The 25,797-nt window shown below is 39.3% G+C and overlaps 1 protein-coding gene across 6 annotated transcripts in view; it reads left to right on the top strand.

Annotated features, from left to right (window-relative positions):
- The first annotated feature begins 6,271 nt into the window (after positions 1 to 6,271).
- The window catches only part of TUSC3 (tumor suppressor candidate 3), a 193,907-nt gene continuing 174,381 nt past the window's right edge, over positions 6,272 to 25,797 (top strand). For 4 of the 6 annotated variants that reach the window (XR_008998701.1, XM_057505148.1, XM_057505147.1 and 1 more), the window contains exon 1: positions 6,273 to 6,607. Coding sequence is in view for 4 of the 6 variants with exons in the window: in XM_057505148.1 (XP_057361131.1) it covers positions 6,470 to 6,607 (138 nt within the window). In the remaining 2 variants the exon portion in view is untranslated. Of the gene's footprint in view, positions 6,608 to 6,889; positions 6,910 to 25,797 lie in introns of those variants that run through there. The other 2 variants (XM_036894311.2, XM_036894313.2) reach the window with 2 other exon arrangements.

Below are 25,797 nucleotides of genomic sequence, written 5' to 3'. Positions count from 1 at the left end.
CTTTCCTTGGAAACAACAAAGTTAAAATGAACATTTAATGAAATACAATTACTGGTATGTGAATACAAGCATCTAAGTTTGCTTTATTTAATGGGTTTAAGAAATAAATTGGGAAGTAAGTTGTGCACCTGGAGATTCAGTATATAATTTACTTGTTAATTTTAAAAGTTCAATTCAACGTTTTACATATAAATTCAAAGGAAAAGATAATTGAAACAAAGAAAAAGATAAGTTAAATTGGTCACTTGTATCCCAATAAAGTGCAGCATTTTTAAGCCATGAGAGCCACAAATAAAAATAGCATTGTTAAGTAAGTATTCTGCAGCTAATTTACCTCTGTCTAAACTCAGACAGTTTGTTTGGCATAACAAAGATAGTGAAATTATCTCTTCTGCTCACCTGGCTTCATGGATTCCGTTCTGGTGTTTTTCTGGCTCTGTGGAACACGTCTTCAATTATTTGAGAATTTCAGACATATTGTCTACACACTTCTCTGACCCTTTTGGATTCTTTTTCCTTTTAAAAAAAATTTCTACAAATGGCTTGAATTAAATAGCTTTGGTAATTTGCCATTATTCCTACCTTTCTTTTATATCATTCCATTAAGATCAATTGCATTTTCTTAGTGAGTCTAGAAAACCCTGGAAGCATTTTGCCAAAAAATCAGCCAGACTTTGGAGTTTAACCTCAGAGCATCTGAGATACAAGAATTCAAGAAAATAGTGTCCTCCTCCCTTCCTACCCATAGTGGCCCCCCACTTACTCACAGTGAACAGGTCTTTGAAGCCACGTGTCTGGCCTTGACATATGCTCCGTTGGCCTCTCCAGAGGAACTCTCCTTTCCTACTTGGAACATGCTGAACAAATAAGCAAGATGCTGTTTGCGACAGCCAAATGTTCAACATACAATCAAACCATATGCTGGAGGTCGTTTCTGAAAACATCCCAAACACAAACATAGGTTCTAAAATGTAATTGCTCAGGTGCCTAATCTTTAGTACTATAATTCCATTTGGTGAATCTTATACTAGACTATTTGCTAACACTGTATTTCAAATATGAATTTCTATTGACTTCAATAGAAATTCTAGGGAAGAAATCAAACAATAATGACAAGATCATATGCAAAGGGTTTTTATAAACACCGCCAAATTATATGAATAAGTTATATGAATAAGTGTTTTAATACTATGGGAAGTGATGTTAGGTTGAGGTTTAACAATATTTCATAAAAATAATCTAATTCTTGCTGACTATACATAGTTCTTCCAATATTTTAGTTATTAAGATACAGATAAAAATAATTGAATGTAATTTATCAAAATATACAAAATCACTTTTATTCTGGATTATTTCTAGGAGTCTGTGGGTAAAATTACAATATTTCCAGAATCTCTCACCAGGCCTTAGTGCATCTCCAAATCAATAGGTGTTTCCAAGGGGGAATGAGGGCATATCAGGACCGGAGAGCTTGGGTGGGACCCCGTTTTTTGCAGCCAGGTCACAAGAGACACAGGTGAGCAGAAGTGGATGACTCCTTGTATGCAATAAATGGGTTTCTCCCACTTTATTTCTCTCTTTGTCTTATTTTGGTTTCAAAGGTAATTTGTCCCAGGCTGGGAGACAAATTTTCTGCCTGGAGTTATAGACTTATAAAAAACTTGTTTTAAATAGGCAATGGTTTGAAAAATACTAAAAGTACTTATATATACTAACAAATGAATTTGTCTAGGAAAATGAAAAAGGGCAACTGGGATTAAATACCAGGGCCTAATATTTCCAACCATTGGATTTTAAACTGTGTTTCTTGAAGTTCTAGGGGTTTTCCCTTTACACTTTCCTCTGCATGATCCATATGGGCATCTGTATAATAGTTTGGGGCAAAAAATGTTGTTATGTGCCTGTATTACACCATATCACTGGGAATGTGGGACTGAAGTCTCTGCACAATTCCTTCTCCCTGATGGGTCTTATCTCCACATAGCTGCTAGCCCGTTCCTCCCACGGAAACATGCTGCATACCTACGCATGTTTCTGAGATAAGGACTGTGCCCCGTCATTTCTTTCTTCACCCTACCATTATTTCCCTAGTGTCTGGTAGAGCAGGAGAGTTCATGTCTGGATTCAGTTTAATATTTATTGAGCACTTATGATCACAGTGGGAGTTGATATATAACATTTACAATATTAAGCACTCTTCTAAATACTTTGTATGTATTCACTTCTTTCATCTTTATGGTGCTACTGCTATCCTCGTTTTACAGATAAATAACCTGAGGAGTAGAGAAGTAATCTGATTATGGTCACACAGCTAATTAAGGTAGGGCAGGGAGTATCAGCTCAGAGCCCATGCTCCCACACACTCTGCGGTGTTGGTGTAGGGAGTACAGAGATAAATATAGCTCAGGCTGTTTACTGTTTAATAGGAGGGAAAACAAACATATGTTCAGTATAATGTTAAATGATGATGACATTAGCAAATATTAATAGTTTATATGTTCTGAGCTTGTAAGAGTCTCCTTATATGTATTATTTAATCCTCACAATAATCATATGATTTTTTTTTCTAGGAAATTAAAACTATGTTGCCAAGATGATAAAGAACAGATTAGCACCTGACTGCAGTTAGCTTAGCGCTGATACGGCTCTCACAGGCCTTTTAGTGTTCCTCTCTGGAAAATTTTAAAAAGTCACAGACCACCAACAGCAGACAAGACTACTTGGTGACAGTGACAGAGCAGCACAAAATGAGCCCCTTCCAGAATGCTGTTCATTTTTTGATCAACTTTAATTTGTAGCTTTCATTCATTCTTTTCACCTTCTACACAATGATTAGTATGGTATCTTACCATGGAGCTTCCCCTGCTGACAGGTCCCAGTCAAGTGCAAAACCACACTTGCTGGCATCCTCCCCAAAAAATGAAAAGCAAGCTTAACTCCTATAACAGATCTCTCCCAACACCCCGTTACTGGGACTCCCCACAGCTCCTCCTGGTGAACTATCTTCCTTATCTGCAATGAATCAATAAACCTACCTTTTATTTCAGGTGTGTGTTCGGCAGGCGGATGTTAACAGAAATGGGGATTCTACCAGTGAACGGCTGAGATTCTCACGGTTGGCCCAGGATGCTAGACTCAGTCATACCATGCACATTGGAAGCCTCTTGCCATCTCTGCCTGTTCAGGTGTTCAAGGTGTCACCCTGGCCACAGATGGGAGGTAAGTTTCACTCCAAACTGAGCTCTGATTAGTATTTCGTTGTGTTTGTTCAGGTCTGGGTTTGTTTTGTTTGTTTGGGAACTTAGGAACGAGTTCTCATGGGATGTTTTGGTTGTATGATCAGATTTATACTGTTTTTGAGTTGTCTGTCTGGCTTTGTAATATTCACTTCTATGGTCTGCTTGTTTGGTCTATACGAGGAATAGGCTTTAAGGAGGGGAGGGACAGAGACTTGGTAAGTCTGTTCTTAAGACAGCGCTGTGGAAGGAGGTGTCCAGAAGGTGTTCTCAGACTGGTGTTCTTGGGTAAAAGTTGCTTTAGACTACCATTTCAAACCTTGTAAGGCATTCCCTCTCTGTCTTTCAGGAAAACATTTATTTGGATTTATCTGCCCAGGGTCAGGGGATTTTGTCTGGCCCTGATCAGCGCCAAGTTCCAGAGTAATAGGTTGCACAAACACTAACGTAGCTGACCACAGGCACTCTCATGGGGCCTTCTCAATCTAAAACCCCACATCTTTGGGGCCAAACCCAGTTTTTAAAAATGTTTCCTAAATATAATGTAAAATTTCCCAGAGATAATTTGGAATTGCAGTGAGTACTGGGGGGAATTTTGGATGTTAGCAGAATGTTTATTTGATGGCTCGCTTAGAATGAAAGGGGAAAAAACATTCATGAGGAGATTGTCTTGCCTACAAAAAAGATATTATTTTATTTGATGTAGAAGACTCCTCTTCTCTTCTATCTCTATACGTCGGTACCTCAGGGTTCCATAATCCCTGGCTTTTAAATTGTCTAGCTTGATAAAATTGTCAAGAAATTCTCTGTCTTGTGTGTGTGTGTGTGTGTGTGTGTGTGTGTGTAAATGGGTCAAATGGGTTTTTCTGAATCTGAACTTGTCTTTCTACTGAATGCTAGAGTTACAAATAAGAGAGGAAGACAAATTTCTAAGATGCTGTGTGATGGCTCGCTTAGAATGAAAGGGGAAAAAACATTCATGAAGAGATTGTCTTGCCTACAAAAAAGATATTATTTCATTTGATGTAGAAGACTCCTCTTCTCTTCTATCTCTATACATCAGTACCTCAGGTTCCATAATCCCTGGCTTTTAAATTGTCTAGCTTGATAAAATTGTCAAGAAACTCTCTGTCTTGTGTGTGTGTGTGTGTGTGTGTGTGTGTGTGTGTGTAAATGGGTCAAATGGGTTTTTCTGAATCTGAACTTGTCTTTCTACTGAATGCTAGAGTTACAAATAAGAGAGGAAGACAAATTTCTAAGATGCTGTGTACGCAGAGTAACTTAGAAACTGAATATGGGTGGTAGCATGGCTGGGCAGAATGAGAAAAGGTAATTAACAACATGGTGGCATCATTAATTTCAATAAAGAATTTAAGACAAGTTTGGGGAGGAAGGAGCAGATGATAAATTTTGATAATGTTGAGTATATCTTAATATAGATGTTTAGTTGATATAGACCTTAAATTCACTTGTCTGCAAATAGACCAAAGTGAAGGCCACTCTCACAGTTTGCAAGGAAAAAGCAAGTAGCTCTTTATTCTTTTGGGAGGGGTGGCTGTATGGGCAAAAAGGTGCACATAAAAGTGAGAGATTGAAAACCCAGGAGGTAGATTTATTTGTAAATTCCTTTTTTAAGAAGGCAGCATAGCAGAGTATATAATAATGGCTATGGAGCTAGACTGCCAAAGTTCACATTCCTGCCTTTTCTCATTATAAACTGAGTGAGAGCTTCTGGACTTCATTTATCTGAAAATTGTTCTAACAGGACTTATCTGATGAGACTGTTGGGGAGCAGGAGTTCTTAATCTGGAGTCCATGAAATTTCAGGGCATTGGTGTGCCTTGAATTGAAAAAAATTTAACCTTATTTCTATCAACCTCTTAAGAAAAGCTTTGCTTTTTTAATAATGAAGGCAGAGAACAAACCATGGCAGTGTTAGCAGTACATATGTCTATTTCCTGTAAAAATTGCCAGCATTTCTTATCAAAGTCCAATGGTAGCAGATATTTTGAAATATTATCATCACTACTGCAAAATTACTGTATTTGTTAGAATTGTCACTAGAAATGCTGCTAGATCATGTGATTGCAGAATTTGTTTACATCCCTCATGCCACTTAGCTGGCCAACCATTTCACAATTCTCTGCCTCTTAGTCAATCATAATCACATTGAGAAGCGTAAATGTGTATACGTTGGTTCTCACTTCTGCCTTTCTTTCTAGCATTCCCAAAATGTTTGCTGACCACCAGGTGAAAGGTGATTGTTTCAGTTAATAGTATTTAATTGTAAGTGATTCCTTTATAATCCTATGATTTTAATTTATGTTTTACTATTTTAAGACTGGGTCAATTGGCTTCATTAGACTATCAAAAGTGTTCATGATACAGTTAATGAAGAAATCTTGGGTAGAGGAATAAAAGGGTACATATGAGGAACTAGAACACTACCTGGCCTCTATCAAACATTCAGGTCTGCTGCAGTTCTTTAAATGTTCACAGGGCAGCAGCTCAATTAAGTCGTACTAAGTTTTGCGTTCAGAATGTCTAGTAGAGCGCTCTGCCCTTTGGCTCTCCGTGAATGCTGAATGAATGAAGGAAGTGATGTGTGGGTTGCTCCTTGGGCCCCTCGGGTGCGGCTGCAAGGAACAGCTGTGAAGTTGTGGGCGGCTTCTATGCATCCAGGGGACTCTGGATTATGTCGCAGGGCTTCAGAGGGCACAGTATGTGAGCCACAGCTGTGTCCCCCCAAAATGACCCAATGGTAAGGGAGATGGCCTTTGGCTCAGTGGGGCTAATTTCTTAAAGATCTCCTGCATCATCCAAGGCGGCAGTTAGGCTTGTCTGAGGCTCCAGGTGAAGTGTGGGACTAACAGGTCCCTCGCAGATTCCTGGGACCTACTTAGTGTGGTGTCAGGAGCAGGGCGGGGCTGGGGTAAGGTGGGCGAGGAGCCCCGTCATCTCCCCGCCGCGCGAGCGCCGCACGCGCGCCCAGCCCCTCGCCACGCCCACTTCCTGCTATTTCGCGGGCTTTCCCAGGTCCCCTCTCCCGGTGAACCGGATGCTCAGGCAGTTTCCTCTCCGCGTCCTCTGCGGCCGCCCGGGTGCCTGGCGTCGCTGCGGGAACCCACGAGGGCTCAGGCGGGGGCTCCCGGCGGCGGGTCCGCAGGTGTAGGCGCCGGGAGGAGCTGGGCGCCCACGGCTACCGAGCGTGGAGGAGACATTGCCCTGCGGCGATGGGGGCCAGGGGCGCTCCTTCACGCCGGAGGCAGGCGGGGCGGCGGCTGCGGTACCTGCCCACCGGGAGCTTTCCCTTTCTCCTCGTCCTGCTGCTCCTCTGCATCCAGCTCGGGGGAGGACAGAAGAAGAAGGAGGTAGAGCGGTTCCCCTTGTCGTTCCTTGGCGGGCTGGGACGGGCCTCGTTGCCAGACAGCGTCGCCGCGTTGCTAGGCAGCCGGGCCGCGGGGCATGGGCGGTGGCGGCCTCAGGGCCGGAGCGGAACCCGTGCGCTACCTTTGCGCGAGTCCTTTGGGCCCCAGAGTCTCAGGTGTCGGGTGAGCGCAGCGCTTTTTCGTAAACAGCCATGAGGCATCCTCTTAGACTCTGCTGCTTAGCACCGCACACCTTTCAGTCCGAGGGCGTTTTGATCTCGGAGGCCGAGCTTTCAGGCCCTGGAGTCAATAAAAGGTGTCCTGGATGTGAAAAAACGCTTTAGGTGTATTTGCAAACCTAATGCCCGTTACCCTGCTCTCCTGGTTATCCGTTTCAAGATGCAATAGAGCATGCTGAGTATGTTTTAAGTTATTCTGTCTTCTTAACTATGCTTTTAAAGTTGTGTTTATTTTTCTTTATGTTGAACTCAGTGTATGATTGTGAGAATAATAACCTCACATTACGTTGTGCTTGAGTGTGATGTTTAGATCACCTGATTTCAATCTTCTAATAACTTTGATGAGGGCGAGGTCCTTGAAGTGACTTGTTTTTAACGGAGCGTTGTGAATATCAATTCAGTTAACCTGGGAGAGTCAGTCAAGGAGGATCAGAAAAAAGTTGTTTTAGAAATGTAAGGTCCTAATTTGTACATCGTTTTAATAAGAATATTCTCTCTACACAGTTCAAGATGGTTTTTCCAGGTGAAGTTCTACACACACGTGGCTCAAAATCTTACTCGGGTTTAAAACACTCCACAAAACAGCCTCATTAGCAAAGTAATTCTTTGTCTTTCTCTTTATTCTTTTCCTGGAACAACCCTGAATTCAGTATTAACTTCTTCCCTTTAGCTTTTTTGTTTTAACATTAAAGTAGGCCAGAGAGAATTCTTGGGGGAATTCTGGTAAGAGGTTTAGAGAAGCACCACAGTTAACACTGTATTTACAAATATATATTAAAGATGTATTTTCTAACATTTGGTATATTTGTACACCACTTTTCAAGAGTTTTAGATTTCATAGTTTTTTGTGAGAAAGGACATTCAGAAGTAGTACTGTTTTTGTTACTGTTTTTGTTCTTTGTAGATTACCAGAGTAGAAAGCAATAAAAAACGATGGGAAACTCCATGGAAATTCTGATGTTTTCTGTCCTAGAAAGATCCCTGTGACCACAATAACTTGCAGTTGAAAGCAAAAACACCCAAAAAGAGGTCTAAAAAGAGTTTTTCTTCAAAGCATCTTAGCAACTGCAATTGTAAGGCTACTTTAACATGTGAAAATATTTGTTGTTTTAATATAATTGTAAATAATGATAGCATCTGTTTCCACTAAAAATGAAATGTGGTACTTTTCTAGGGGTATTCTTGGGTTGTTTTCATGATATGGGGCTCTTTCTTCTTGCTGAGTTTAGAACCTGATTCCCAGTATAAGATTTGACACCATTGACCCAGAAAGTAGAGCAGTTGGAACTTAATTTCTATAGTAAATATTACTGGCATAAGTACCAGAGTATTTGGCATGAACGGTATATTCCTTCCTTCTGCGGAGGCCAGATTTAAATGTAATGTAGAGCGTGGAACCAGGAATGGACTTAAGTTGCTTTTAAAAAAAGTAATAGTTATGGCAGTAATAGTTACCACCATGTTTTTGAGTCAGACAGATGGTCCATTTACAACTCAACTCCTATCTAATTGTGATATCAGGCAAACCACTTAATTCCCTGAATTTTAGTTTCTTTATTTTAAAATACAGATATAAAACCTACATCTCAGTATTGTCATTGGGATTAAATAAGACTTTGTCTATCAGTGTTTAGTGCAATGCCTATAACATGTCAAATGATCAATAATTGTAGCCATTATTATGTGTTCCTCATTTGAATGAAGCATTAGACATGATGAGACCCTAAAATGTAATAAAAACATTAAAAAATTTTTTTGCTAAATAAGTCAACTTTAGAATCATTGCAAATTATAAAGTTACTGGAATAAATTGTCTATTACCTATTAGCTGAGCTTTCCAAACTCTTACATTGTTTGAGAACTTCCCAGGAGGAGATTTTGCATCGTTTTGGAATTGGTGTTATTTATGGATTTGTGTGCGTGTATGTGTCTGCATATGTTGTACATATCTGTTTCTTCAGGAAGACATTTTCATTCATTAAAAAATAGTTTTGTTATAGTCTCTATTTAAGAATATAGTCAAGAGTAGGCAAAAAAACTGGAGATTTTTATAGTCACTTTCCTTAATTTCAATGAAGACAATCATTAAAAACAAATATTTGGATCGTTACTCATGTTAAGTGATATGAGTTTGTGGGAGACTTTAGCTTCTTAGTAACTATCATTTGCATTTCTAGTGCATCATGCATTTCTTTTATTGTGTCAGTTTCTGTTTCTTACATTGTTAACACTTATCAGTTAATCAGCTTCAGTTAGAATTGTTTTAATGACCTCTTCTGATAATATAAAAAGAACTCAAATTCTGTAATTCTTTCCAGTGGACTTACTGACTGCCGTCATCAAAAGTAGCTATTATAATTTACATTTTCAGCAAAGAAAATGATTAGCTAATAGTCTCTGACATGTAGATGACAATGAACACTCAATACAAAAAATTGAGCAGCTTATAATTATTTTTTAAGAGAGAAGTAATATGGTTGCCTAAGTGAAATGAAATATTTCTATTGCTTCTGACATCTGTATGTGTGTCATTAATGTTTTTAAGTACATTTTACACTGAAATGTATGTATCCAGTTATTGTTAGTGGCATAGTCATGGGATAGAGACTTTACATTCTTAGAAAGTGACAAAAAGGGAGAGGATGGCGCTAAGCAATGGATTTTACCTTTCAGCAAAGAAATTAAGTGAAAGAAGTTTGTAAACATACGAGCAGGCCTTTAAGAAATGCGTAGTAATTATACATTGACGCATACGGAGATTATGCTGATGTCAGGTAGCTGTTTCATAGAGGTTAGACGTTGTGCACAGTAATTCCTTGAAGAGTGATTGGAAATGACAATTCTTCTTTCAGGAGCCAAAACTCCTTGCCAAGAACTGTGAAGGCTTAGCCTGCTGCAGTTTCACTGATGATGGCAGAAGGCATGGGATTCCTGGGTCACAGGTGGACGGTTTAGTACAGCAGTAGACTCGCCAGAGTGTCAGCATTTGTGCTGATGATGCAGGCCAGGTGACACCTGCAAATGTCAGGAGTTTTGTAGCAGGAGAGGAACTTGGAGTTCAGGGAACTAATACCTTTTATAATGGGCAGTAAGCTTGTTTGACCTCTGCACTAGAGAGAGACATTATCTTTATGAAGCTGGAAAGTAAACAAACCTGTTTTTAGGATACTGGCTTGTAAGGCTGTGTGATATATGCAAACATCCTTGAAAAGATGGTCCAGAATAAAGTCAGTCAATACTTCTGCTTGCAAATTCAGTAGAAATGCTTGAAAAATAGTTTTTCTAAGAGACACTAACTTTGTCAAAAGGGAACATCTCAGAATATTTGCCTCACATACATATACCACCACCATGTTCTCTCCATGTGTGTGTTCTGTTCTACCTGGAAGACACAGAGAGGAAAGAGCGGAAACATGTAACTGGAGCCACAGATTCAACAGCTGTTTTAACTTTCTGCCACATACAATTCTGCATTTTCTCTTTAGTGTTCTCTTAAGTTTTCCTAAATACTTAGTATTTCTCTTAAATATTCAGTGAGTTTGGATGTGTGATCTGTATGTCTGTAACTGACATTGGCTACCTTAGTAAGCTCTGGGGTTTACTTGGTGTTTCAGACTATCTTATGATTGTTTCTTTCCATAAAACTCCCTCCTGGAGCCTTATGTTAATCCCATCAAATAGATGATTTACCTTTGGCTAAGTGTAGGAGTGACTATGTCTGCCTGCTAGAGAACAGGCAGATGATAAGCAAATGTGTATTGGTTATATAATGTTAATGTTTTGCATACGTGTGTGTGCATGTGAGCGTATGTGCATGTGAGCATGCATGCAGATCAAATAAGTAATAGTATATCCTCTATCCAGTTATATTTTTTTCCATTTCTCCATATCTGCAGCTTTCACACTGAGCATATCTAAAAGAGGACTCTACCCCTTCCTTCTGCCTCTCTGGCCCATCTGTTTTCTCATTGCTGTTAACAGTGCTGTTTAATGGGGAACAATTTTTAACATCCTCAGACCTCATGTTTTAAGTAATTGTTAGCCAGTATAACTTCTCTTTGTAATTTTTATCTTGTATTTTGCTCATTGTACATGAGAGACTGGCTTCACATAATTTCTTGGGGAGTTGTGCATGGATTTAAAGGGAAATCTTACAATAACAGGATTCTTCTATTACACATAGGTATGTAAATATATTTAGTTTGAGTATTAAAACCTCCAAAATGTTATTCAGAAAATAGCTAATACAGTTTTTCATAAAAGTTGATATGTTTGCCTGCCTGCCTGCTTGCCTAGTTGTCTCTATTTTTATTTAATACCAGAATAAAAGGCAAAAGTGAGCTTATAGAGTGCTTCAAATACTATGACAGAAATCTTGACATAGGAGAATAGCATCCTGAAGCCATTAAGGAACTGAAAGAAATTAAGAATAAAAGGAAGTCTTTACTAGCATATTTATTATTACAGTTTTGATTAATCATATAAAGATACCCAATTAGTTTGGCATTTGGGGATAAGAAGAAATTTTCTATGACTATTATGAGAGCTCAACTACCTTTTATAACAAGGGGCACTTGAGAATAGATAGGTTAGATGAATTGTGGTATTGATGTTATTAAATGGAACTCTGTTTATTTTAGAAGTATATTTTTAGACATGGCTTAATATGTTGTCAATCAACCCAATGTGTAGAAATATTTTGGTTCAGTCTTCTCTGCTTGGAAACAAAGCAGACCATTGGAAAGTTCATATAGGTTTTGTAGTAAAACTTAAGGTACAGAACTGAGTATAAATTGTGGAATCTGTTTACCATTTTTGTTAAATATTAAGTTAAATGATATATCTTAGTATAATTCATTCACTTTAACAAACTTGGAAGTGGGAAGTAAGACTAAATTATATCAGAAAATGGGGAAAAAAAGATAGCAAGAGAGCAGATAGAAGTTAGAAAGCCAGGCATTTCGCACATATTCTACATAATCTTCATAGTATCTTTGCATGGATTGTGGCAGACAGTTTTGTTTGCCTTACCTTTGGTTTGATTTAAATATTAGGAGAAACTGGGATTGTCCCAAGCCCCAAGCATTTTATTAGGCAAAGATTATCATGATTATCCAGTACCTTGCGAATTACTGGTTTAGGACTGAACACGTGGTACAAGTAGGCAGGGCTTTTGGCTAGTTCCCTCCTTCCTCATAAAGGACACGGTGAGGATGAATGTGGATATGTGTATGAGAATGTGATGCTTAAGTTGCTGAACCTGTCTTGTAACCTGAAAATGCAAGCCTGAGGGCAAAACCACCAAGTTCAGGCTGGCAGGCAGAAAACTGGGAAGGGTGTGGGTACTCAGTGACATGACTTAACTGGCCTTACTGTTGCTCTGGCTGTGGACGCCTTGCTTTGTGAATTAGTACATTTCCTTGTTGTTTAAGCCATTTTGAATTGGATTTCTGGTATATCTGTATTTAAAGGCATCCTAATGAGGAAGGTCATCTTGGATTAAGGGCTTTACCTATGATTCTACGCTTCTAGTAACTTAAAAATTACCTAGCTATCTGCCCCTCTTTGTCAACTAGATATTAAATAATAGGAGATGATAAGTATATAGAGCTCTTCCTTATCTTTGAACATCAGTGGTCCGTATTAGATGAAATCTGTATGTGTTTTGGTGTCTTTGGAATGAATTTTCCATGTGTTCCATTTACTAAATTGCCATTGTTTTAATTGTATGGATTGAAGTTCTCAATTTAAATATAATTTGTCCAAAAAAATTATAGGGAAGAAGTTGGGAATAAATTTATTATGTGCCTTGAAAGCTCTTAGCCCAAGAACGAAGTGGAAGAATCAGTTATGACTCAGATACATTTGCTGTCTGCTGTTTTCTATGTGAATACTTAAAAAATACTCATTTCTTTTCCTTTAGTGTAATGGATTGGTGCGTAGTTTCATTTTAAAGACATAACAAATAAAATATAGGAAGATACTTCAATTTCAAAAATGTTCATATTTTAATAATGTTGTTTTGGTTAACATTTGAGTTAAGATTTAGTAAAAGAAAAATTGGGAGGAGAGTTTTGTGCGATGCAGATGGGTCCATGTTCTTCAAGAGCTGGAATTTCCACAGGGAATAAGGGATTATTCTCATACGTGTGAGAGGAGTGGGTGTGCTGTGTCTTGCTGTTGTTTCCTGTACATTTTTCCTCTTGGAGACTTTATGGGGAGAAAGTGGCTGAGTCAAGGTACAACACTGTCATAACTGTTCTGTAATTCAACTTAGCATCCTGTTGATGGCTGTGTGAGTCACCTGCTCTGGTGTCAGAGCATATTCCGAATCATAGGGTAGAGTCACTGTAGATGTGGTGTTTTCTGTCTGTGTGTGTGGGGGGGTGTTGTGTTGTTTTTTGTTTTTTTGTTAAGACTGCATTATAGATGTTAGAGCAGGAAAATCAGGTTTCTGGCTAAAAACCAAAGTACAGAGTAGAAATTAAGTTTTCTGCCACCAGAGTTTATATTTCTATATATCCATGCTCAGTTATACTGTCAGGTTCTTTATTTTTTCTTCCCCTTTACTACTTTGATGAGACAATCCCTTTTTCTGTTTTTCCATAGCTCATGTTTTATGAACTTTGTCTTCATGGGTACTTGTTTTTTAAACCCTAAAACAAAGATTTGGCAGATGTAAAGCAAACCTACTAATACTGCTTAGACTTGACCCTTCCCTCTGAGAGCATAGTTTACATTTATGTTCAAGCCATCTGTTTATTCTTAAAACTGATTTAAATAAAATAGACTAAGGAAAGCCTACATCCTAAGAGTCAGAACTCTATAACCTACATGGGTTAAGAAAGTATGAGAGTATGTTTCTTCCCATTTTCCTTCCAAAACCTGTGCCTCCTACAATCCTGAAAACTAACTGAAGCAATTTCATGCATCTCTGTGCCAAAACCAGAAATCTGGGCACGTTTCATTTAGTCTCAAACCTTTACTCACTTGTGACATTTTTTTGCCCTCCTCTTCCCCCACCCCAGCTAACGGTATCCCCTGAGACTTCTCTGACCAGTGTTGTCTTTAAGGAGTGGGGTTGTGTGTGGACAGGACACACAGGGCCCTTAGGGTGCCCACAGGCCAGTTGGGGGAATCTGTGGGTGATGCTTTCTGGCTGGTTTGTATGCAGGCTTCCTGATGGAATATGCAAGATAGCAAGGATTGCTTCCTTTTACCTTCCTGTAACTCTGGGGGGAAAATCCCGGTCAAATACTTTTGAAACCAAAATTAGTCAAAGGGAGATAAGCAGTCGTCCACTTCTGTACCCCTGTGTCTCTCAACGACCAGGCTGAAAGAAGCAGCTTTCACCCAACCTCTCCAGACTAGATAAGCCCTTACTCGCCCTAGTAATTACTTATTATTATTGTTTTTATTAAAGAATCATTGATATACAATCTTATGCTCAGGTTTCACATGAGCAACATTGTGGTTACTACATTCCCCCTATTATCAAGTCCCCACCACATTCCTCATTAGAGTAACTGCCCCATCAGCATAGTAATTACTTATTGGTATGGACATGGACTGCTACTCTCCTTCCCCTGGAAGCACCCATTTATGGAGATGCACTAAAGCCAGGTGAGAGATTCTGGAAATATTTCAGTTTTACCCACAGTCCCAAACAACATTACCAACGTTTTATCTGCTGCTCTCTTGATTTCCTCCCTCATTCCAGTCATGGATATCCCCATTTAATGCTCTGGACGCTGCGAGAGAGAAACGAGTTTCTTTGGCCTCACCTCCCGCAGCTGGGGAAGCTGGTCACTCACCTGCTGTCCCCCTCCCCGCAAGAGAAATCATGGGCAAGAGGCCGTGGTGAGCCCTAAGCTGTGCCATCGTGGGAAAGGGGTGATGCGCACAAAGTTAGGCTGTTCCTCTTACCTACTCCAGGCCACCCAAACTTGAGGTTTTTTTTTTTTTTTTTTCTGTAATGGAATGCTGGAACTTCTCTGGAAACTGGGGCTTCCATAAGGGCCCTTTCATCTTTGGGTGATTGTCGAGTCACTGTTCAGCAGCTGCTCCTGGGTTGTGGTCAAGAAGGGCTACACTGGGTCACAGGCCCCTACAGTATCCCAGCCAAGGCAGAAGCCTGCTTGCCTGTTTCCCGATGCACAGATGGGCGAGACCCTCCTGGGTGCCTGAGCATGTGGGGTTGGACCCCACAGCTCCCACAAATGCACTCTGGTTTGTGGATGGATGCTTAAGTTTTTTCGTTGAGGGGAGGGAAGGATAAAAATGAGAGGCATCATAGGCTGAATGATGCTGATGTCATTCCAGTTTCCTTCTTTTTGAAACCTTACCATGATTGGCTTTTGTGACTTGACTCTTAACTGGCTTTATACCGGAATGATGGATAGCATAGATAATTACGATACCACTATCTCCTCTACTATATAGTTTGCTATTGATTTTAATTGTCATTTTTCATTGGCCTCTAATCGACATTCTGTATAATTTGGTTTCCTCCCTTTCTGGTCATTTGCTCTCTCATTCTTTCTTATTTTACTGTTTGGTATTGTTATAATGGAATTAGAATGGGTAAAGCAGGCAATGTGAATTCTAGCCACATTGTTTATCTTTGCAAGTTTCTATTTGGACCACAATTTCTTTCTCTTTTTTTTTTAGATAATTATTTTTTATTGAAGGGTAGTTGACGCACAGTATTACATTACATTAGTTTCAAGTGTACAACACAGTGATAAAACATTTATATACATAATTCTAGGTTCCAGCTATCACCCTACCAAGCTGTTACAATATCTTGACTATATTCCTTATGCTATACATTACATCCCGGTTACTTATTTATTTTACCATTGGAAGTCTGTCCTTTTTTTTTTTTTTTTTTTTTTTGTGAGGGCATCTCTCATATTTATTGATCAAATGGTTGTTAACGACAATAAAATTCTGTATAGGGGAGTCAATGCTCAATGCACAATCATTAATCCACCCCAAGCCTAATTTTCGTCAGTCTCCAATCTTCTGAGGCATAACAAACAAGTTCTTACATGGAGAACAAATTCTTACATAATGAATAAGTTACATAGTGAACAGTACAAGGGCAGTCATCACAGAAACTTTCGGTTTTGCTCATGCATTATGAACTCTAAACAGTCAGTTCAAATATGAATACTCATTTGGTTTTTATACTTGATTTATATGTGGATACCACATTTCTCTCTTTATTATTACTATTTTTAATAAAATGCTGAAGTGGTAGGTAGATACAAGATAAAGGTAGAAAACATAGTTTAGTGTTGTAAGAGAGCAAATGTAGATGATCAGGTGTGTGCCTGTAGACTATGTGTTAATCCAAGCTAGACAAGGGCAATAAAACATCCACGTATGCAGAAGATTTCTCTCAGAACGGGGGGGTGAGGTTCTAAGCCTCACCTCTGTTGATCCCCAATTTCTCACCTGATGGCCCCCCTGCGACTGTGCCTGTCTTAGGTTGTTCCTCCCTTGAGGAATCTTACCCGTCTCTGGCTAACCAGTCATCTTCCAGGGCCATACTGGGAAGTGTAGAGTTGGTAAGTGAGAGAGAAGCCTTATTGTTTGAAATGGTTAGCTTTTTATTTCTTTGCGTATTTATGCCCTGTAGCTTCTATGCCCAGCATTTGTCTTGAGGTATCTTTACCACTTGGAAGAATTATGATACTCGGTAAATTTGATATGAGGCACGAATTCTATTTAAGGGTTGTAATTAGGAAGGAAGAAGAAAAGCTATAGAAGTAGCAGGCGGAAGAAAACATGGGAAGATTGATTATTTCTGTGACATATCTTCTTGTAGAGTAACTTCAGCATGTATAGGTTTTAAGCTACTACTTAAATTGTGCACACACAATAACATAATAGGAGTATAGTTACATAACCAAAGCATATCTGTAATTACCAGCCATCTCCAGTGAAACCAAGAAAACCAGTTAGGCACCTTAGGCATTTGTGAAAACTTATCTATGATATGGTGGATATTGTCCAACTGAACTTGAACAGTCTGAGAGAAATCAGACAAATTAAAACAACCCATTCCTGGGGAATGTTCACATCCCTTATGTTCTTTTAACAGTAAATAGTCTGTAGTTGTAAGATTTTGGAGCGCTACAATTTGCACTTCTCCTAATTCTTGGTTGAGTTCCAACAGTATAGATCCAGTCAAATTTGTTGTTTTACTGTATGCACAGGCCAGCTTAGATATCTCCTTCCTCATTCCCATGGCAAGTCCGGGGCTGGTGGGATGAGTGCATCTACAGCTGTAGCAGTGCGTGGATCTTTGTTGGGGTTTTTTAATGACCATCTTCTGGCATGAGTCTTCCAGAGAGTGCTGATGTTGGAAGTTCTCTTTCATATCGTATCTTAGTTCATTTTCGGGGTAGCCCAATTAGGCTTTGATCTTCTGTATAAACGCAAACAGACCCTTTGCCTACACTTTTATATGCCCTTTATACCCTTGTGTAGAACTCATTGGAGGTTACCACACAGGAACTGCCCTTTTTTTTTTTTTTTTTTTTTGTTTTGTTTTGTTTTTGGGTATCACTAATCTACACTTACATGACGAATATTATGTTTACTAGGCTCTCCCCTATACCAGGTCTCCCCTATAAACCCCTTTACAGTCACTGTCCATCAGCATAGCAAAATGTTGCAGAATCACTACTTGCCTTCTCTGTGTTGTACAGCCCTCCCTTTTCTCCTACCCCCCCATGCATGCTAATCTTAATACCCCCTACTTCTCCCCCCCTTATCCCTCCCTACCCACCCATCCTCCCCAGTCCCTTTCCCTTTGGTACCTGTTAGTCCATTCTTGAGTTCTGTGATTCTGCTGCTGTTTTGTTCCTTCAGTTTTTCCTTTGTTCTTACATTCCACAGATAAGAGAAATCATCTGGTATTTCTCTTTCTCCGCTTGGCTTGTTTCACCTGGCATAATGCCCTCCAGCTCCATCCATGTTGCTGCAAATGGTTGGATTTGCCCTTTTCTTATGGCTGAGTAGTATTCCATTGTGTATATGTACCACATCTTCTTTATCCATTCATCTATCGATGGACATTTAGGTTGCTTCCAATTCTTGGCTATTGTAAATAGTGCTGCGATAAACATAGGGGTGCACTGATCTTTCTCATACTTGATTGCTGCATTCTTAGGGTAAATTCCTAGGAGTGGAATTCCTGGTTCAAATGGTAAGTCTGTTTTGAGCATTTTGATGTACCTCCATACTGCTTTCCACAATGGTTGAACTAACTTACATTCCCACCAGCAGTGTAGGAGGGTTCCCCTTTCTTCACAGCCTCGCCAACATTTGTTGTTGTTTGTCTTTTGGATGGCAGCCATCCTTACTGGTGTGAGGTGATACCTCATTGTGGTTTTAATTTGCATTTTTCTGATAATTAGCGATGTGGAGCATCTTTTCATGTGCCTGTTGGCCATCTGTATTTCTTTTTTGGAGAACTGTCTGTTCAGTTCCTCTGCCCATTTTTTAATTGGATTGTTTGTTTTTTGTTTGTTGAGGCGTGTGAGCTCTTTATATATTCTGGACGTCAAGCCTTTATCGGATGTGTCATTTTCAAATATATTCTCCCATACTGTAGGGTTCCTTTTTGTTCTATTGATGGTGTCTTTTGCTGTACAGAAGCTTTTCAGCTTAATATAGTCCCACTTACTCATTTTTGCTGTTGTTTTCCTTGCCCGGGGAGATATGTTCAAGAAGAGGTCACTCATGTTTATGTCTAAGAGGTTTTTGCCTATGTTTTCTTCCAAGAGTTTAATGGTTTCATGACTTACATTCAGGTCTTTGATCCGTTTTGAGTTTACTTTTGTATATGGGGTTAGAGAATGGTCCAGTTTCATTCTCCTACATGTAGCTGTCCAGTTTTGCCAGCACCATCTGTTGAAGAGACTGTCATTTCGCCATTGTATGTCCATGGCTCCTTTATCAAATATTAATTGACCATATATGTCTGGGTTAATGTCTGGATTCTCTAGTCTGTTCCATTGGTCTGTGGCTCTGCTCTTGTGCCAGTACCAAATTGTCTTGATTACTATGGCTTTATAGTAGAGTTTGAAGTTGGGGAGTGAGATCCCCTCTACTTTATTCTTCTTTCTCAGGATTGCTTTGGTTATTCGGGGTCTTTGGTGTTTCCATATGAATTTTTGAACTATTTGTTCCAGTTCATTGAAGAATGTTGCTGGTAGTTTCATAGGGATTGCATCAAATCTGTATATTGCTTTGGGCAGGATGGCCATTTTGACGATATTAATTCTTCCTAGCCACGAGCATGGGATGAGTTTCCATCTGTTAGTATCCCCTTTAATTTCTCTTAAGAGTGACTTGTAGTTTTCAGAGTATAAGTCTTTCACTTCTTTGGTTAGGTTTATTCCTAGGTATTTTATTTTTTTTGCTGCAATTGTGAATGGAGTTGTTTTCCTGATTTCTCTTTCTGTTGGTTCATTGTTAGTATATAGGAAAGCCACAGATTTCTGTGTGTTGATTTTGTATCCTGCAACTTTGCTGTATTCTGATATCAGTTCTAGTAGTTTTGGGGTGGAGTCTTTAGGGTTTTTTATGTACAGTATCATGTCATCTGCAAATAGTGACAGTTTAACTTCTTCTTTACCAATCTGGATTCCTTGTATTTCTTTGTTTTGTCTGATTGCCGTGGCTAGGACCTCCAGTACTATGTTAAATAACAGTGGAGAGAGTGGGCATCCCTGTCTAGTTCCCGATCTCAGAGGAAATGCTTTCAGCTTCTCGCTGTTCAGTATAATGTTGGCTGTGGGTTTATCATAGATGGCCTTTATTATGTTGAGGTACTTGCCCTCTATTCCCATTTTGCTGAGAGTTTTTATCATGAATGGATGTTGAACTTTGTCAAATGCTTTTTCAGCATCTATGGAGATGATCATGTGGTTTTTGTCTTTCTTTTTGTTGATGTGGTGGATGACACAATTTCTTTCTTTATAATTAAGGGATAATTCCTTGCACAGGTTTTTGAAGGCCAAATGAAATAACATGCTAACTTCATGAAATATTAAGGGCTTATAAAAGTTCTAGAAAATGAAATATGGGTCTTGTTCCTTAGATGTAAACGTGTTCTTGGGCAAGTCACTTAACCTTTGAAGCATCAGTTTGCTCAAATGTAAAATGAGAGCATTGAATAAGATTAGGCTTTCTGAACCTGGAGAAGTTTCCCATTGGCCCTCTGAAATTATATGTTTTTCATTTGTAGCATAAGTGGGTTTTTCTGCAGTGAACATCTGTAATGTTTATTAGATATTTTAAAAGTTAGAAGCTATCAAATCAAACATTTGTTTAGACTTTCTAAATGTGTGGTTATATGAAATTTAATAGAAGAATTACTTATGGTACTTTTTTCTATAAATTAAAGGTAATTTTATGTCTGAGAGCTTGAATCATACTAACAGTTCTGTTCTGATTTGATTACAATGTCCATATCATAAAGAAGCTTAATATTAATTTTTAACAACTTGGGTTACACGATCCATAGAGAATAACTAAAACTTACTGTGACTGAGTGATTTAAGTTTTTTTACTTGACTATAAAATATCAATTAGATTTACACTTGACTTATCTTTTCTTCTTTCAAATATGTAATCTAAAATGCCACAGATTTTGTACATTGCTGTAGTTTTCCAAGTACTGCATTGGTGCTGTATCTGCAGTAACTCCTGATGGACAAAATATAGAGGGTTAGTCATTTGTTTGAATACAATCCTAAGCACTGCACTGGTCTCTAGTGTTCTAAGTACATATTGACAATAGAAACATCATTTTATAATGTGAAGAGGAATCGGTGAGGGAAATAAGGTATTGCTTTCCTTTTCTCTGTGCCCCTTTTCCTTGTGAAGCTGCTTCTGTACAGTTAGGTTAGCCTTATGTCATTTCTCTGCACAGATTGTAGTCTTTTTGTTTTTGCATTTTCAGAGGATTCTGTCATGTCATGGTAAGTAGGTACCTGTTCCCAGTGACCTGGCTATATTGTGTTTTGTTACTCAAACCGAAACTTCTTTGGTGTGGGGACTTCCTAGTTGTGTCTTGCCTTTGTAATCATAACAGAAACCCAAAGTAGATGAGCCTTTTATTTTTTATGACTGGCTGTTGATTTGATAAGTATGTTGTAAATGTTTTTCACATCATGTCTTTCCTTATTATTTTAAGTAGAAATAATATTTTTGAAGTAAGCAGTAAAGAATAAATTTGAGGGTTGTCTCTCTGAAATATGGCATATTTTCTGAACAAAGGGGCCAAGTACTGATGTTTCTCTAAAATGTAATCTGTCATTCCGTTTTTTTAAACAGATATTTGTTGATGAATACTACATGTGAGACACCATGCTGGGTTTGGAGGCAGAGTGGTGAATAAGATAGCCACCTGATATCTCCTCTAGCTGACACCTCCTATAGCTCCACAGCCCAGTGAGAGATGCAGACAGAAAAACAGGCAATTAGAAGGTGTGAGAAATGCATAAACTGGGACCATTGAGTGATAAGGTGTTACGGTAGCACATTGGGGTAAGCTGAAAATGGAAGAGATGCACATAGGAGGTAACCTAATGAAGGGGAGAGTGCTGTAGGCAGAAGAAGTAGCACCAGAAGTATGAAAAAGCACAACAGATTCAGGGGACTCAAAGTCATTCAGTATGGCTAGGCTGAGAAAGCACAGGCTGGCAGAGGGACAGGGCTGAGGCTGGAATGGAAGTCAGAAGCAACTCCTTAAAGAGCTTGCCAGCCATGGTAAAGAATCTAGACTGGATCCTGGAATCAGTGGGAGGAACTGAAAAGTTCTGTCTCGGAGGTGAGGAGATGAGGTTTATATTGAGAAGGATTGCTCTGGCTGTGCTGTGGAAAACAGCTTGGTTGGGATGCAAGGTGGGAGGAGGGGCAAGCAGTCTACTCAAGAGGCTAGTGCGGAAACCAATGTGAGAGGCAGTGATGACTTGACATAGGCTGTAGCTTTGAGAATGAAGAAAAATAACCAGATTTTTGAGCTATTTAGGAGCCAGACGAGACAGTTCTTGGTAATAGATTGTGTTTTGGATAAGGTAAAAAGGATACAAGAATGACAGCTATATTTATTTGTAAGAGGACTATTCTGTTTACTGAATGGGAAACAGGATAAGGAAGGGATTTTGGAAGGAAGATAATATGTTCATTTTTACCACGTGAGATACCTTTGCAAATCTAAACAGAGATTTTGAGAGGCTGTAGAATGTATGGATATGGACTTTTGATGTGGGCTGAAGACAGAAAGGATTTGGAAATCATTAGCATAGGTGGGAATTTAGGTGGTTAGAAATCAGCCAGCCAGGGCATGTACAATGCAAATAAAAGAACTAATGCAAACCCTCAAGGATACCAGTATTTCAGTGCCCTGCAGAAGGCAAGCTTGCCGAAGAGACCAAGACTGCTACCAGAGAGCTAGGAAGAAACCAAGCAGGGTTTGGCTGTCACCAGAGACTCCCTCAAGAAGAGAGGTCACAGTGATAAATGGTGACTACTGAGAGGCTCAATAAAAACTGGCAAGTCCTTTGGATTTAGCAAGAGCAGTTTAACTGCAGTGTTAGGGTGGTCACGGGAATGTAGTGGGTTAATGAGTGAGTGGGTTACGAGGAGGTGGAGATAGCTGCGCTTCTTATCTAGCACTTTGAGGTTAATGGGTGGAACGTTAAGGGAGTTGAGAAGAGGCTGAAATGAAGAAAGTAACTGTTTTAGAGCCAGGTGGCTGAGAAGGTAGGAGGAAGGAATGGGAATTAGAAAACTCTCGGTGGAATTGGCTTTCTATAGGAATGTGGTAGTTCATAGGGCTGTTTATAGAAATTTGACATGCACATGATAGCGTTGCACTTTCCCACCTTGTGAACTCAGGCCTGGTTGTGTGACTTTCTTTGGCCAGTGGAATGTGAGCAGATGTGTTAAGTGTCAGTTCTGGGCAGAAGCTCCAAGAGCCATTTCATGCTTTGCCGTATTCTGTTTTCCTCTATCACAGTGATGGAATGTTTGACATGGTGGATGCTTATCAGCCTGGTCCTTGAGTGACTAGGATGAGCAGAGCCTCTCTGCCAACCCAGAAGATGGAGAAGTTCACCTTTATTTTTTTATATACTGAGATTTGGAGCTGTTAATGCACTGCATGTAATCCAGGCTGTTTTGATTGTTGTAAGGAGTATTGACCTCTCTCACATTTTGATGGGAGGAATGGCTAAAAGAAGGGGATGCGTACAGGTAAACTGTTCACTTGTTAAGGCAGAGACCTCGATTTTCTCTATGAGATGGGAGGAATAAGCTGGCAAGACTGGGACAGTGGATATAATTTTAAATGGCTAGAATGGGTAGTAGATGATTTATCTAGAACTATGTTAAATAGCTAGAATAAGTGATTTTACTCAGAAAACAGAAGCATTGCTAAATCACAGGAAGGGCCATTTAATCTGGGAAATCATGTGTTTAATACAATCCTTGTTTGATTTTCTTCTTTTCCTCTATTCAGCTTAGAAGGAGAGCTAGAGGGACAGGAAAAGTAAATTGGATTAATCCGGGGTTAGAAATTTTCAGGTGGGTGAGATAGAAAGAATGGAAAGGAGAGATGAAGATAGGCTATGGAGTGAATGATGTGAAAAATAAAGACAGATCTGATAGGAGAGCAAAGGTGCTCATGGGAGTGGAGGGGTAGGTGTGTTGTGGGGGGAACAAGAATGAGAGAACTGGAAGAATAGGTTTTTGTTAGTAGTAGCTTGAATCAGTTTATTGTTTCAGAGATGAGAGACCCTGGTGGGTGACTGACATGAAGTTGAGGTTCATTACTGGCAATGATGAGGGTAAGTGCTGAAAGGCTGGGGTGTAAGATGGTTTAGTGGACTCCATTCAATACACAGAGTGACAGGAGAAGACAGGGTAGTGACCCTGGAGTTCATTAGATGAGCAAGGTGGAGGATGTTCTGTTCTGAAGGTATGATTCACTAGGGTCAGGAGTTGAACGTGAGGATACAGAACTACAGCTCACTCTTTCCTTGTCTCTGAGTGGAAGTGAGGAGAAAGAACGGTTTCCATTTTAGTAGCTCTGAAGGTTCTAGCAAAGAGTTTAAGGGAGTTCTCATCACAGATACAGAGCTGTAAGGAATTAGTTGTGATTTTGGAAATTTCACCTAAGCTTTTCTTAGGAGACAGTATTGCAATCTGAAAATGAGAAATTGTTAGGCAGTTAACGGTAACCTTCATTTCTTTTGTATCTTCCTTCCAGTGATTCAAACGTTACGACATTTTTATGGGTCAGATAAACTTTTTCATATTTGTAGTATTTCACAGATGAATGGCATATTGCTTCTGTTTAAATGATTTTGTGGAAATTTGGCAACATTTGCTCTTTAGCAAATTGCAGCCCTTTATTTAGCAGCATCAACTATAGCTAAATTTCTTAGACTGCTTCAGGTGTGGATCACTTTATGAGCCATAAGCCAACATGAATTAATAATTATACATAGTTCTCTGATTAAAAATATATTAATAATGTGTGATTTTTGGATATAAATGACCACAACCAGTAATAAATACAAGTAAGAGTAAATTTTTAAGTAAGCTTTCATACCTAAGAAGGAAACGGAAGAACAGCAGCAATAACAACCAGGTAGCAGTCTCAGGCTTCAGAGATCTTGGAGACAAAGTCTCTTAATAGCATTTTCTTATAACCAGGACTGTCATTACAGAATTACTGCATGAGGTTAAATATTCAGTGATTTACCAACCACCATTGATTGTCTCATGGTTTTCTTCTGAGATGTTATCATTTGAAGATTGTATAAAAAATGTCCTGTTCTGGAATAATTTTATTTCTTAGAAAGTGTGGGGTAGCTAATAACTGCTTTGCAATTTATCTTTTCTATCACTCTTGTCTCCTCCTCTGAAGCTGAATAATCCCCTGTAATCATTAAGAAACAATATAAGTACAAAGGTGGTTTGTGAGTATATTAGTTTTCAATTGATTCATAACAAAATACTGCAAATTTAGTGACTTAAAATAATGTTCATTTTTTATCTCATAGTTTCTGGAGGCTGCAAGTCTGGGCACGGCATAGCTAGGTTCTCTATGCAGGGTCTCCCAGGGCTGCGGTGCAGGTGTGGCTGGGCTGTGCTGTCATCTGGATCTCTAGGTCCTCTTCCCAGCTCATTCAGTTGGCAGGATTCAACCCCTGCCTATTGTAGGTTTGAGTTCCTGATTTTCTTGCTGGCGATGCCCTGGCAAGTCTGTGAGACTACCCTCAGGTCCTAGCCATGTGGCTCCTCCACAGGCTGTTCAAAACATGGCTGTTTGCTTTCCTCCAGGCCAGGAGGGCTGCCTCTCTGACACATCCCCATCTTCTAAAATGCTCACCTGAGTAGGTCAGGCCCACCCAGTATAATCTCCCTTTTGAGTAAGTCACTTAACTGATTAGGAATTCTGTATCTGCAAATCTTTGCCTTCTAAGAACATAATTATGGGAGTACTCTTCCAGTCTATTCACAGGTCTTGTCTGGACTCAAGGGGAGGGAATTACAAGGGCATGGGTCATTGGGGATTATTTTAGAATTCTGTCTACTAGAGGGGTGGAGGGGGTGGCAAGCTTGTACTTCTAGAATTTAATACAATTTTAAATGTTGGCTTAAAAAAATCAACATGGATATGGTATGACAGTCAGTGTATATATAGGACATTATTTTATGTAAGGTATTTAGCAGTGACTATAAAAGTAAAGTGGTCATAATATGTATGTATGTCAGTCAGGGTTCAGTCAGAGAAATAAAACCAAAAGAAAATGCACATGATGTATGTATGTACATATCTGAATTTGTTACAAGGATATGACCTTATGCAATAGAGGGGGCTGCATAACGTAGTCTCTGCAGGGATACTATTTGCATGTT

Source organism: Manis pentadactyla, chromosome 7, assembly GCF_030020395.1.
Source record: "Manis pentadactyla isolate mManPen7 chromosome 7, mManPen7.hap1, whole genome shotgun sequence".
NCBI classification, from domain to species: Eukaryota; Metazoa; Chordata; class Mammalia; order Pholidota; family Manidae; genus Manis; species Manis pentadactyla.
Note: the sequence above shows the minus strand (reverse complement) of the source record. Positions and strands in the feature narration are given on the sequence as shown.